Source organism: Amphiura filiformis, chromosome 1 (assembly GCF_039555335.1).
Source record: "Amphiura filiformis chromosome 1, Afil_fr2py, whole genome shotgun sequence".
NCBI lineage: Eukaryota > Metazoa > Echinodermata > Ophiuroidea > Amphilepidida > Amphiuridae > Amphiura > Amphiura filiformis.
The window spans coordinates 3,145,857-3,160,675 of NC_092628.1; the positions used below are offsets into that span (position 1 = coordinate 3,145,857).

At 33.8% G+C, this 14,819-nt stretch overlaps 1 protein-coding gene across 1 annotated transcript in view; it reads right to left on the reverse strand.

Moving 5' to 3' along the window:
* LOC140169245 (cell adhesion molecule Dscam1-like) overlaps positions 1-14,819 on the reverse strand; it is a 43,143-nt gene that overhangs the window by 25,286 nt on the left and 3,038 nt on the right. The window contains exon 3 of the mRNA XM_072192504.1: positions 12,471-12,587. Coding sequence (XP_072048605.1) covers positions 12,471-12,587 — 117 coding nt within the window. The remainder of the gene's footprint in view (positions 1-12,470; positions 12,588-14,819) is intronic.

Here is a 14,819-nt window from a genome sequence, read left to right on the forward strand (position 1 = left end):
AAATAATGTCACTTCAATCGCAATAGATATGACCTATTTCATAGTGCAATAGTTTTTCATATAGGGTACACAACTTAAAAGTTCCTCCCTAAATACTTTTTGAAATAAATCGAAAAGTATTTGTCAAAATGCAAAAGTATAAAAAGATATGTATAGCCTTGTTTGTTTTACACATATGGTCCAAATTATAGCGCCATACGTTTTGGTCTAATATCCATTTCGTCTACATCCATTTCATCTAAACCCATTAAGTCTATATCCACTGCGTCTAATAATCATTTGGTCCTTTAACCATTTGGTCCAATAACCATTTGGTCCGATAACCATTTAGTCTATTAACCAATATGTCTACAACCAATTTAGTCTAACAACCATTTAGTCTAATACCCATTTGGTCTATAATCAATAGGTATAATATCCATTTGGTCTAATACTCATTTGGTCTACAAACCATTTAGTCTTACAAGCATTTAGTTTATTAATAAATAGACGAAATGGCATTGGACTAACTGGTTATTAGACCAAACGAGTATTAGACCTAACGGTTATTAGACCAAATGGGTATTAGACCAACTGGTTATTAAAGAAATATTAGACCAAATGGTTATTAGACTATATGGTTAGTAGACATAAAGGTTATTAGACCAAACAATATTATAATACATTTGGTCCAATAACCATTTGGTCCGATAACCATTTAGTCTATTAACCAATATGTCTACAACCATTTAGTCTAACAACCATTTAGTCTAATACCCATTTGGTCTATAATCAATAGGTCTAATATCCATTTGGTCTAATACTCATTTGGTCTACAAACCATTTAGTCTTACAAGCATTTAGTTTATTAATAAATAGACGAAATGGTATTGGACTAACTGGTTATTAGACCAAACGAGTATTAGACCTAACGGTTATTAGACCAAATGGGTATTAGACCAAATGGTTATTAAAGAAATATTAGACCAAATGGTTATTAGACTATATGGTTAGTAGACATACCGGTTATTAGACCAAACAATATTATAATAAATGGACATTAGACTATATGATTATTAGACAATTAGGCAATTAGCCTTTCTGGTAATAGACCAATTGAATATAGACTAAACGGGAATTAGACGAAATGGTATTAGACCAAATGGCAATAGACCATTGCGTTCAGTCACAATGGCTCGTTATGTAAAAAAGGAGACCGTAAAAGTTGCATCTGAGTCCATAGGAGTCAACTCTCAAACAATACAGTAGGTGCAACTTTTAATAAAAATTCCCTTTAAAAGGGAAAGCCAGCCTCAATGTAGAAGAGGTTTTGTAATTAGTTTTGGTCAATGTGAAAGGCATTTTTAGGATTTTTTTTTTAGACTTGCATTCATGTTACATGACAGTCCACCAAACCATCAACGATGAGAACATGTACACTGAAACAGCAGCAAACATTAACTCCTAATCTCCTGTCAACTCTTTAATTCATTATTGTTCATTACTGTTAATTCATTATTGTTCTCCAAATTGTTTTGTTCTGTTCTGGTTTGTTTTTGGGTTTTTTTTTTTTTTTTTTTTGTCTTTTCAGCTTTTTACCCACGATATCTCAATTTCCAATTTTTAATACCATAACTTACAAACTCAATACCTTCGCTCAGGAATGTCCGATTTTTATTGGGGAAAACTGCGTTGTGGAGGAAAATAGCTTTTTATGTAAAAGCCTCAAAGTTTATAAGCTGCCCAAAACATGTCTGTTTTTGACATGATACGCCACATTTCTTAAAGACCCATTCAGTGATTCCAGCGCAAGAGTAAAAAAAAATAAAATTGTTTATAAATTGCTTAAAAGAGAAGGATAAGTCATTCAAATTGTCATTTGGTATTTTGAAATGCCAACTTTGGCAAAAACGAAGAAAACAGCAGTACTGACGAAGTTGAAGCCCCGCCATTCAAATACATGTAGCTAATTTAGATACTGTCAGTATCTAAAAATACAGATTCGTGTAAAATGTCTTATTTTGTCTTAAATAGGCCTACACGGCTTTCGGCTGAACCATTCGCAGGCTATGTTTGCACATCTATGTAATAACAAAGGTACCAAAATGTTGATGATTTTTACGATCGTTCGGATGAGCAAATCACTGAATGGGCCTTTAATATTAATAATAGATAAGATGCCTTTAAAAATATTATTGATGCTAACTTGAACTTCCAAGTTAGAGACCAAGTTCAAACAAAAAGAATTATATTAACACCTGAATCAATAAGTACTATATTCAATAACAATATCAAGACAAAATTTTTTTTTATATAGTTATAATAATTTTAATATTTGCAAAGTCACTTATGCATATTGATAAATTGATGATTGATTATAGAATGATGATTTAACATAGCATAAAAGTTCAGTCCATATATTCCAATCGATGACCCAATTTCTCCATTTTATTTTTAAGATGACGATGATGATTATATTTAAAGTTTTAACAACCTTAAAGTCAAGTCCTGTAATTTTATCCAATTAGTATAATGATGCGTAGTTGATGACGTAGTATACTGGTTAATTCTCCTTCATTATGACGATGTTACATAAGTGTCCATTTGCAGCAGTTTACAGTTATTCACATTCATTCAAGTTATAGTCAGCCCAGACACGCTGCAATAAATAAAATTGATAACAAACTTGCAAATAATAAATAATACTTTTAGGGTTTTATATCTGATAATGTTAAACATGTCCAACAAAATATTTTAAATAACTACTGCATGATTTTTAATTAAAAGAACCAATCATTACTTTTATATTAAACATAAAACATATTCGAATGGCTAAGACCAAAACAAAGTTATTAATTTGCATAATCACGATGCTAGTATTATATCACTTCACAATAGGTCATTGTTAATTTTAACGCCATTGGAATTTGTTTCACATAATTCACATTATAAAATATAAATACATCAAAAATTACATTTATATATTTCCGGCATTAATTACAATGATATGGAAAACCTACTGTTTTACCATGCCGGAACTATTTCACATAAAAGAAAATATGAAAATAATTTACGTGAAAATTATATTTGATAATAAACGTTAAAATATTGGACAACCACAAAAATTTTGACAATCCCAAATTTTCACAATAAACTAAAGATTTGGATAACAATAAATTTACAAGACACGATATCTCGGGGATTGTCTTTTTCCCAACAATTTGAGGAGATCAAGGTCCCCGCCTGATATCACATACATTAGAAAAAATGAAATTATGGCCTAACCCAAACACGGGTATTATTTACATGTTATTCATTTAGCAAATACTGGCTTTGTCAAATGAATAATTTCACATTTCTGAATATTTCCAAAAGTCATTATTGCACAAAGAAAAATTATGGAACTTACGTTTTCCAATCAAGTCTTTCGGCTTAAGATCTTAGGTTTCAACAGATGATGTTGGACTTCTTCCATCGGCCCATGTTTTGCACACAATCACACATCACATAAAATTGTGTCACAAAAATCATCTCAGATGGTACGATTAAAAACACATTTTGACACCACTTTTCTTTTAAACGTTGATGGGCCTATTATATTTCAAAGGCTTCCCCCATCTTATAAATTATCGGTTTTATGCTTATAATACATAAGCTTCCCATAAAACCATGTAAAAGCGGCGCTGGTGTTTTTCACGTTGATATCGTAAAGATGTTAAGGCATGTAGCTGTTACGGTGACACTCTCCGTCGAGTTTTTCGATAAATTCATTAATTTCTCAAAAAGTAAAAATAGCAGTTTAACAAATAATAGTTCAAATTAAAGCCATTATTGGGGCATAATTATCGTATCATTAAAATAGGTCTGACACCAATTAAAACATGTGTTTTGATGTCCCAAGTTCATAGTAAAATATGCTCACGCTCTTTTTTACAGATGGCCTGGAATTTCATATTTCGGTTGCAGCGATTGCCCAAAAATAGGTGGTATGCTTATGAAAAGCGTTTCCGCTTGGAATGTAGATAGTTATTGTTGCTATTACTGTTCGCGATTTTAATTTATGCATTCTTTAGCCGACAATTTTCAATGCATTTTACACACTCAAAATGTCGCTCGCGTAAATACTGATATTTTAAACAGTATCCGTTTTTAAAACGAAACTACTGTCCACATTAGTTCCCAAGACTTTGATGAAAACATAGATACCAAATCAGACTGCATGTGACGAACAGATTTTAAATTAGAATTGAAAGAACCAGCGTATGCCCTATGAAAATGCTATTTCGTAATAAATCGCGTTGTGATAAAAAGAGGGAATTTTGGACATCCTTTTGGCTGTTTTTTGTACCAAGGAAATGCGTGACCTACCCCAAACTTCCCATGTAGCCTTGACTTAATGTCCGTGACTGTTGGATATTATTGAATTTAGACGATTTGAACTATTTACTTACATTTAACCCGATGTTTGGCCAGAGAATGTTGTATTATATTCCAAAGATGGCGACAGCTACAGACTCACTTTAAACCAGTAAAAAGGACACGTTTCTGCTCAGATGTTTCAGAGTTTGAGACCATATAGTCACGGTTTTCCTATTACAATTCAAACCTATGACAAATTTGGCTGGTTTGCGATATGCGATTTTTCATCCTGATGTGGTAGTGATGTCAGTACAGTGAGCATTTAATTGGGCACAGCCAAATAATTACTAGCGTTCGGTCAAAGCGCTGGTGTACACATGCACACGCTTAATACGCCACATAGATGCGCGAGCGAAACAGCTGCTTCAACGCGTGAAAAATGGTAGGCCTACATGTATGACTATAAAACCTCAAACACGCCCCTCGATAAAGTTTGGCAAATGAAGGTGGCGGCAGTTTAGCGAATATGCGAGTGCAAGCGCCGCCCTAACCGTGGAAGGTTTCCGCATACCGAATATAGGTTTATATCATGGCCTCTAGGCCTCATGGTTTATTTTTCGAAAAGAAAGCATAATCAATTGAGAAGGGAATGGATATTGCCATAATAATATCAAAGTTAATACTTGTCGTCCATAACAAGAAGGAATGCATCACGATTGTATAATATCCAGCTTTGGTATGTTTTTTTTTTTTTTGATTATTTCCATTTAAAATTATGGTAAATTTGCCAATAAACTATTTTTTTTAAATTTTTTTTTTCCATTTTTATTCACCTGTACTTGGGCCTGGTGGAAGGGAAAAAGAACATACAGACATGGTCCACCAGACCCCAACTTAATTACGGTAACCAAGATAGATGCAAAGATACAATCAGATTATGACAATGAGATTTAAATAATACTGCCCCACCACGACAACAGGACCCAACCAATACCTCTGTTAAATATTAAAAAAAGAGCAAATGCTACGCTACCAAGAGTGATGAAAAAGGCAAGCAGAAAAAGAAGTGGTAGCCCAGCAAAAGGCAACTGTTGGGTCCCCCTGCCATGGGTGGGCAGAATCAGCACCATACAACATGCATAATAAGATCAAGCAACTCATGTTGGTTACGAGTGCATCAAAAATTAGACCAGGGATTTTCTACACAAAACACAAATCCCCCCAGACGCCCCACACACAAACATGCAGGACAAGTGACAAGACAAAACACTGAAAACTTTCCCATATCACAGCGCAAATAACATGGTCCACCATGGCAAGAAAAAGAAAAAGAAAATTGAAAAAAGGGGTAAAAATATATAAAACACACCAGCTTTGGTATTTCATTTGATTACATATGAAGCTTTGTCTTTACTAGATTTATGCACTGAACATTTGCAGACCAAGCCTTCTACATGTAGTGAGCACCACATTAGATTGTGTTTACAAGAAATATTTATAAAATAAATAAATAACATGAATCCATATAAGATTTATATAGTGCACCAGAGGATACAAAGCGCTGTAATTTCGCTGCTACTAGTGAATTATCAGAATCAGATATCATCAACTATGCCGATTGTAGCAGATTAGATTGTAACATCCACTTATTATCTCAGCAGTTCCCCAAAGTCCATTGGATGAAGAAAGATGTGAGCGGTATGAATTAATAAGTGTCGCCTCCTAGAAATATCCTAGATCACCAGCTTGGATGATAAAATATTATCTAGAAACACGCATCTGTTTTTCAAGGTCTCCCTTTCATCTATTGACCTTAAAGAAAGGATTAAAATTATTCAATAGAGTCCATGACCTGACGCAACGCATTATTAATGAGTAGCTATTAGGGACAGTCATGATGTTATGGTTGAGCGAGCAACGTATGACCACTACACAGGTCAATGGCCTGATTGCGATCTGGCGGGTTTTTTAAAAGCACGGTCCCTGAACTACGGTGTACCATGAGGGACATGCAAACTTAAAATAATTTTTCACAAACTCTAATAATTTTTTTACAATCTCAAATAACTTTCTACAAACTCAAATAATTTTTTACAAACTTGAAATATTTTTTGCAAACTTTCGACTTTCACGAGAGAGCAAGACTCCCAGCGAGACTCAGGCTATCGAGATTGAGTCTATGCGCGATGCGATATGATTTTTTTTTAAAGAAGGGTCTTAGACCGCTCGGCCACACGACTTGTTGGTATCCATCTTGAATTTTTTTTACATATAATCGCAACCTCAACATAGGCTTACCACGTGGCAAGCAAAGGCAGAAAACGTACCATATTTTGGAATTTTATTTGCTTAAAAACATTAATGTGTATTAATAGCGCCCAATTGTTGTTAAGGAGGCTGTGTACTCTCAGACATGCATGTATTAAAAGTGCAATAACTTTGTAATTATTCGCACAAGACATATAAAAGTATACATTTTTATGAAGGCAAGACATCAATAAATCTTAATATAAATACAGATTTGGGGTAAAAACAACAATTCTGAAGAAAATCACAAAAAGTGAGTTTTTTAGGTACATCATAACAAAAAACACTCTTTCCAAAATATTTTATTTTGTTTTTAGCTCAAACTTGAGGCTCCATTCCAAAAACGGTTTTTTATATTTTTTATATCAATTGGCCTTATATTTTGAGATATTGATCATATAAGACATCAAATTGAACTTTTTAAAATTCACACACGCCTATTTGCACAAAATGATGCCTAAAATCGGAAATAGACAAAAATATAAAAAAAATGAGAAACCGTTTCTTGAGTCAATCGTGCTTTTTACGATGATCATATTTGCTTACCTAGATGCTGTATTTATTGAGTTATCGTGAACCTAAATCGTCATTTTACCGAGAAAATGAACATTGAAATAATGGCCGTTGAAGTTTAAAGTGGTCACATTTTGCACTTTCATCGAATTTCACAGGGGAATAGGGCAGTTTTCGTTTTTGTACCTTATATTACGTGAACATCGGGTAAATCCACAGCCCCTTGAGAAGTTTGAGCGAAATCCATTCATAACTTGATATTTAAATCGGGGGAAAGAACTTGAAAAAACCCACATTTTGTCAGCTAAAACGGAGCCATTTGACCACTAGGTTTTTGTGAAATCAGTGCTTCCGTGGTGTTTCCATAAGATGCGCCGCGCATGCAGATAAGCGTCGCGTATGCGTAGCGTAATTGTGCGTTAACAAATTGCGCGATACGCAACGCGATGCGTTGTTGGGTGCGTGTACCCTGCTGGTTCAACAAAGATTTTCTTTCCTTTTCAATTTCAAACACGAGTGGAATAGTGAAATAAAATCCTTAAAATATTGCAGTTGGAGTTTACAAATCTGGATTTTCATTCCTTTTATTTATAAAAACATAACAAAGTGCAAACATAAAAAAACCTCAATTTTGCGAAAGAAACAATGTCTAGAGTACACAGCCGCGTTAAGAGGCGCACCATTTGATTTCCAAGGGGCATGGGAGTTTTTGAAAAAAAACTTCGCCCACTAGTGAGACGAAAAAAACTTCGCCCACTAGTGAGATGGAATTTTTTGCCTCACTGGTGAGTAAAACAAATTTCTCCCACCCAACTTTGTATAAAGGTATACATTATAATTGAAAAATAAATAAATAAATAAATAAAGGCGGTGAAAATAAATCCTCCCTTTGGAGGCGATAAAAAAATACAAAAAAAATTCTGCCTGACCCAAACTCCCATGCACCCCTGAGAATCTAATGGTGCGTCCCCTGCGTGATCTAAATACAGAAATCCGACAATAAATGGGCCTCTACATGCACAATACATTATATTAAAGTTTGCAACAACAAAAATTAAAGTTTGTAATAATTATTCGAGTTTGTAAAAAATAATTTGAGTTTGTAAAAATTATCAAAGTTTGCAAAAATTATTTTAAGTTAGCATGTTCCTCATGGTACACCGTACTGAACATAACATATCCGTGGGCATATGACCGAAATTGCCTAGCAATTGACGTCTCATGTCAACACAGTCTATAGTGTGATTAGAACATTATTGTCTGGTGATCATTATAGTATGATCAGTACGAAAAATCCAGATTTTCAAAAATTAAAAGAACCACTTTTTAGCGGGAATTTTCGTAAGTTACACAGCTGAAGTTATGAAAGGGTTGAAAGACTACAATATTATGGCATAAACAAGAATATGTTCGATTGGTCTTTATTCCTATAGGCTGTACCCTTAAGTCGCAAGTGAATTTGATCAATTGAATTAAACTGCGCAATAAAATGTAGCGGGAACTATGAATAGAAATGAGAGTCATGTGACATACTCGTGAAATTGAGGGCGCAGGGCCAAATAATGATTTATCACGGTATGAAGCCAACAGGTATAAGACATGCTCGCGGGTATTTTAAAAGACATAAATTAAATTCAAAACATATCTAAAGTTCAACGTAACAATTGACAATGTTGAGAGTAGGAATTACCTTGAAAAATGTCTCAACAATACAAGATGCCATGCAGTTAATATTCCGGTCTGAAACGATCAGACAATATTTTTAAAACATTAATAACATCATAAACCCAAATCGTGAAAAAATCACCCCCGTGCAGATTTTTGGCTATTTCTCCATTTACGATCCTGCCCAAAAGTGTCTGCTTTCGATATACCACGTTATGGCCTACACTGCACTGACTGCAGGTTTTTGTTAATTTGCCATATAACATGATATAAACTCACCTTACATGTACATTTTACTTTAAAATAATTTGATCATTTCGCAATGTATAGACCACTTGACATCATTGTTTATCAACAAAGGCGAGGGATTGGTCTGTCGATACGCTTGAACGAACCGCTACACTGTTCAATGGCTTGATTGTACTATATGAAATGTGGCGGGCGATTTAAAATGCTCGTGCCCTGAGCAAACTACGATGCGTACGCACACTGCAGGGCAAAGAACAATGGAAATTGCCATAATTCGCTCGCATACTGCCGGGCAATGACGTCACATGTCAAGTGGTCTATAGTTTACTATAATGATAGATGGTGGCAAGCACATTTATAAAGGACTGATTACTCATTGCAGTCTTCACTCTTGTGTGTTTTCTCTTCAATAATTTTGTTGAATGTAAATTTATGAATCAAATAAAAAAGATAGAAAGTAGCTTCACTTACGTTATGTGTCATTTTATTTATAATAAAGAAGTTATTAAATTAATAAAATAAGACAATTTATTTATCTATCAGTGCATGTCAAATGGGGTACATTGTTCAATACTATAGGCCTACATGCATAAGTCATTTGATTTATAATAAAGAAATTATTAAATTAATAAAGCAAGACAATTATACTATAGGCCTACATGCATAAATTATGCCCATATTATAGCTAGGCCCTAAAAACTTTATTTTGCATTGGATTTTTCCCGTTGAAAAGACAAAACTGATGTTTATGATAATAACTATTTCATCAATAACATTTTGAGTCATTTTTATCCATAAACGACACAGGATAGGATAGATAATTACTTTGACATCAATATGGTCCATATGATGAAGATTCTTAGATCTGTTGTCAACATGATATCACACTGTTCAGTGGTCAAGGACCCCAGGTCAAGGACACTGAAATGACATAATTGGTGATGTAATTTTCTTCTGCTGACCATATGATGCTGTATACAGGGTGTAACAATAAAATTTGTACAATTGCATTTTGACTTCTCAGGAAAAAACTAAAAGAGTTACGGCAAAGATGTAATATGCAATAGAATTAGTGATATCTTGGCTAAAAGAAGACGTTTAGTTGGTTTCTTTACTAGCTTGGGTTCAAAAGTTATGTCCGATTAATTAAATCGTCCAGAAAACGTGTTGGGCCACTTTTGCCATGTTAGCGTATATCAAGTTTGAACCGCGTAGATTGTGTTTATCGTGCATTGAACATCAAAGAACTGACACAAAAGAATTATAAGAGGTGTTTCTTCATATAATTAACATGAACTTAATAATAATATGATATTTCTTTAAAATCTATAAATGAAGTCATGAAATCTCTTTCGAATTATCTTATAAATAAAGTAATTTTTCATATCCCTGAGATATCATTGGTAAAACTGAGAACAGTAAGTACAAAACAATAAAAATTTGAAATTAAGTTCAGCTGGGCTGGGCGACCACTATTGCCAGCATTTCTGTCAACAAATTTTACATACTTCTCATAGTTATATGTAATTGTATGCCTTGAAGGAAGACGTGGGTTTGGAAAATGAGCTATAAACAATCTGATGGTTTCTGCTTGACTCCATGTGCTACTGAATGTCACAACCATAAAAATACGCTCTTCCAACATGCATTGGGGTTGAAGGTGTTGAGCTGTAGCCACGATTTCTAGTAAATGAGGTTGTTATGTTAGTGCTTAGTTGTGACTTTCAAAAACTCAAGGAGATATTCTATTATGTAATCATTTCTACCACTTCGAATATCCCATTGTTTAGATTGACCTATCATAAGAGCACCGTCTAACTGGTCCATGGTTTAACTCTATTCAGTCACTTTTGTAACACTTAGACGAAAGTGGCCCAAGCGGTTTTAAGACTAGGTTACATAATTGGCTATATCTTCACTTGTACACCAACGATTTTATTGAAACAAAGCTTATCTGGTGGCTAAAGAAATTATCTTGATAGACATATTAATATCAAACCAAAAAAGAGGCGGCATACTTGTGTCATTCTATTTTCAAAATTGTACAAATTTTATTGTTACACCCTGTATTAACTATTATTGTTACATTTAGGCCTATACCTAGAACTTTTAAAGTCATAATTACTTCAAACATAACTTTGGTAATACTCACTCGTTTTCATTCGTTGAAACGGCAAAACATACTTACTTTTCCTTACAAATCGAATTACGATAATTTTAAAAAAATTCCTCCACAAGAAATAAAAAAAAGTCATTCCAATACCAATAAAAGTTAATCTCTTGAGCAAACTGACCCCATCCCAGAAATATATACCAGCCCCGAATGGGCTGGCGAAAAGGCTACTTTTCTTACACAATTAATCATTGTGACTGAACGCAATGATATGTGACGCTATAAATTAGTCCACATGGGTAAAACAAAAATGGCTATACATATCTTTTTAAAATTTTACATTTCGATAAATATTTGTCAATTTTTATTAAAAGGTATTAGGTTATTAAGTTGTGGACCCTATATTTCACTACATATAACCTCATTCTCATAGTCAATATTTGGTGTAATGAAACAAATACTACATCCCGTACTACATGTTCTATCAGGAAAATGGGTAACTATTTCCCGGTACTGTGATGGCTGATTTATGCTGTTCCGAAACAGATTCTTGTCTTTTAGACCTAGTGTATTTTATGTCCTTTACTTTTTCTACGTCTTTCCTATGCTCATTAAGTCTTGTTTGAAATTTCCTTCCCGTTTCGCCGATGTAAGTTTTGTTGCACGTTTAATAGGCACGGAATTTCATACACAAAGTCGCATGTTTGCAAGGTGTCGATCTTATCTTTCGAATGAACCAGCAACCGTTTCAAAGTATTATTGGGCTTCATAGCTGTGTTTATGCCGTATTTCTTGAATGATCGCTGGAGTCGTCCGATACTCCTTGCACGTAAGGGATGACGACCATTCCTTTGCTCTGTTCTGTACTGTTTGTGTTGCATTTGCTGCTTGGTTTTGTCAATTGACAATTTTGGGTACCCACACTTGGATAGTGCAGTTCTGATTTTCCTTCTACTAACAGACCGTGAGTATAATATTGTCTACATAATTAACGAACTTTATATCTATTTTATAAGTAAAACACCATTGAGTCCAGCACTGCATGTTGCAAAGTTACAGCTTGTAAGTTGTCAACTAATGTCTTGCATTTTCCATTACTTTTTTCAACAAAGTTTTACTTGTTCTTCTCTTTCATAATTTGCACCTTTACAAATAGTATACAAATATTGAATGTTTATGAGTGCGATGGTAAGAACATTTTCATGAGGTGAAATATGGACTGTTCCATTCAATGAGGCTTTAATTAACTTTTTATGTCAGACAATGAGCCAATAAATGTTTCTACCTGATTCACAATTATCGCCTTCCCATCCTGGCACACAAACACAATCGTATGATCCATCATAGTCGTTGCATGTGGCCCCATTCAGGCAAGGCGTGTTTTCTGTGCATTCATCTATATCTGAGGGAGGTAGAATAAAATAGAATTAACTTGTTAATGTACAAATTAAAAATGGACAGAATAATACTGTATATCCATATGGGGTAAAGAAACAATAGAAAAGATGATACACTTCACATGTTATAGAATCAACTTGCCAGCAATTTGCTTTTCTGCCTTTTTAATTTTGTACAGCATCTTTACACACAATACCTTGGCAATCTGTTCCATTCCCTCGAACCCATCCCTACATGTACAATTATAGCTGCCTTCAGTGTTAGTACAGTTAGCATTAGGATCACATGCATTTAGTGTAGAGTTAAAGCATTCATCAATATCTACAAGAAGCAAGAACATTAAGAAAGGGATGAGCTAAGTTAATTTGCAAGAACAAGTAATACTACAATAACATATGCAAGAAAACAAACCAAGAAAAAACAAACAGAGACATACACACTCAACATTCAACAACCACAACAGTAAAAGCAATGCAACTGTCACACGGTTACACAAAATTTAAAAAAAAAACCATTCAATTCTATTTCATTTGAGTTAAAATAAATCATCTATAAATGATCTTCACAGGAACCATGCATCTTTCATGGCGTGGACACTTTTGGATACAAATTATAAATATATAATCATTATTTTCAAAATCGTCTTTTTCCTCCTTTAAATAAATGTCCAATTACATTTCATTGGAGAATTTGAAAATTTGGTCGCGCATTCTGTTAATTTTGTTTAAAATTAGTTTGGTATTAATGGTATATCCATGGGTGTAATTTTAATTTAATGTCAGAAGTAAGAATGGCATTTTGCTTTATAACCTAATTTGTCTTGATATCATCAAAAATATGCAAAATATAAAGAAAGGCACAGTCCTAATGATTAGATGAAATTTTAATTAACACAATGTTTCTTCAGGAAAGTTGAGAAAGAACTTTCCTGGTTTCTTAAACCAGATTTCTAAAACAACATACTATAACCAACAAAACCACAAGCAGACACATGTGCACAATTAAGTCAACACAGAATACATTGAAAAACTACTCCAACAAGTACAATAATAAATGCCTTTAGTGTTAGTACATGAAATAAGGGTCATTTGCATTTAGGGTAGAGCATTTATGCATTCACTAATATCTACAAGTACATGTAGCATTAAATGTTATTCAAGAATGTTCTTGAAAAATCAAATTGCCAGCAGATTATAATACTGTCAGAAGCACTATGTGTCTAATTTTACAGCAGCGAAAAACTTACACTCACTGTAAATCGTTAACTTTTACTTTAAAGGGCAAGGCTGCTGTATGTGCATACGTGTGTATGTTAACATACTTGACAGGCATAGTTTTTCATATGTGGATATGGTACATGAACATAATTAGGGTGGGGCAAATATACAGTAAGAAGTGGCAAATAAGTGAAAATCTACTGCCTGGGCGAAACATGCTCGATCTTACTGATATTTCAGCACAGTAGTAGTATGTATCCAAGTTAAATTCTCTGAGAGTTCCAAGTTGATCCGAGAGAAAAAGTGATTTTCGGCCCACCCTAATGAACATGTGACGTCATTATGTTATGTGCCATAATCAAATGCGGTAAACTGAGAGGTAATTCTTACAAAAATAACGCAGAGATTGTTGTAATTGGAACACATTCTAATGACCTCAATCATAAGAGTAACACATCCACATGCAAAAAAAAAAAAAAACTATTAATCTTAATTTTAAAGATGTGGTCAAATCTGATATATTCAGACAAAATCATACCATAAGAAGCTAATAAAAAAATAGCAATTTGCAAAGTCAAAGTAACTAAAAACAATTGGTTGCACATACGCAACAGAGACGCCTTCTCAAGAGATCATTCCAAGAGCAACACTGCCACATGAGCCAATTACAAGTACTGCATTTCAGTTTTGCTATATTATTGCTCTCAAAAAACCGCAGGATATATTTTATGCTCAATTATCTTAAGGTATTTTTGTTTTCTATTACTTTTTTACAGAATACCTAAGTTTGCCACAGATGTACTTTACAAAAGTGTTACAAAAGTGTTACATAACTTGCATTCCCTTGATGAGGTTAAATTGAGGTAATAAAAATTGTTTTTAGCTTCTGTCAATCATAGATTGCCTTATATGTGACATGACCTGCTCCATGGGGGCCAAAGGAGGCATTTTTGAAAATTGAGTTACTATAATTATTACCTTATACAACCATTAAGCTATCATATACTGAAAACGCAGGT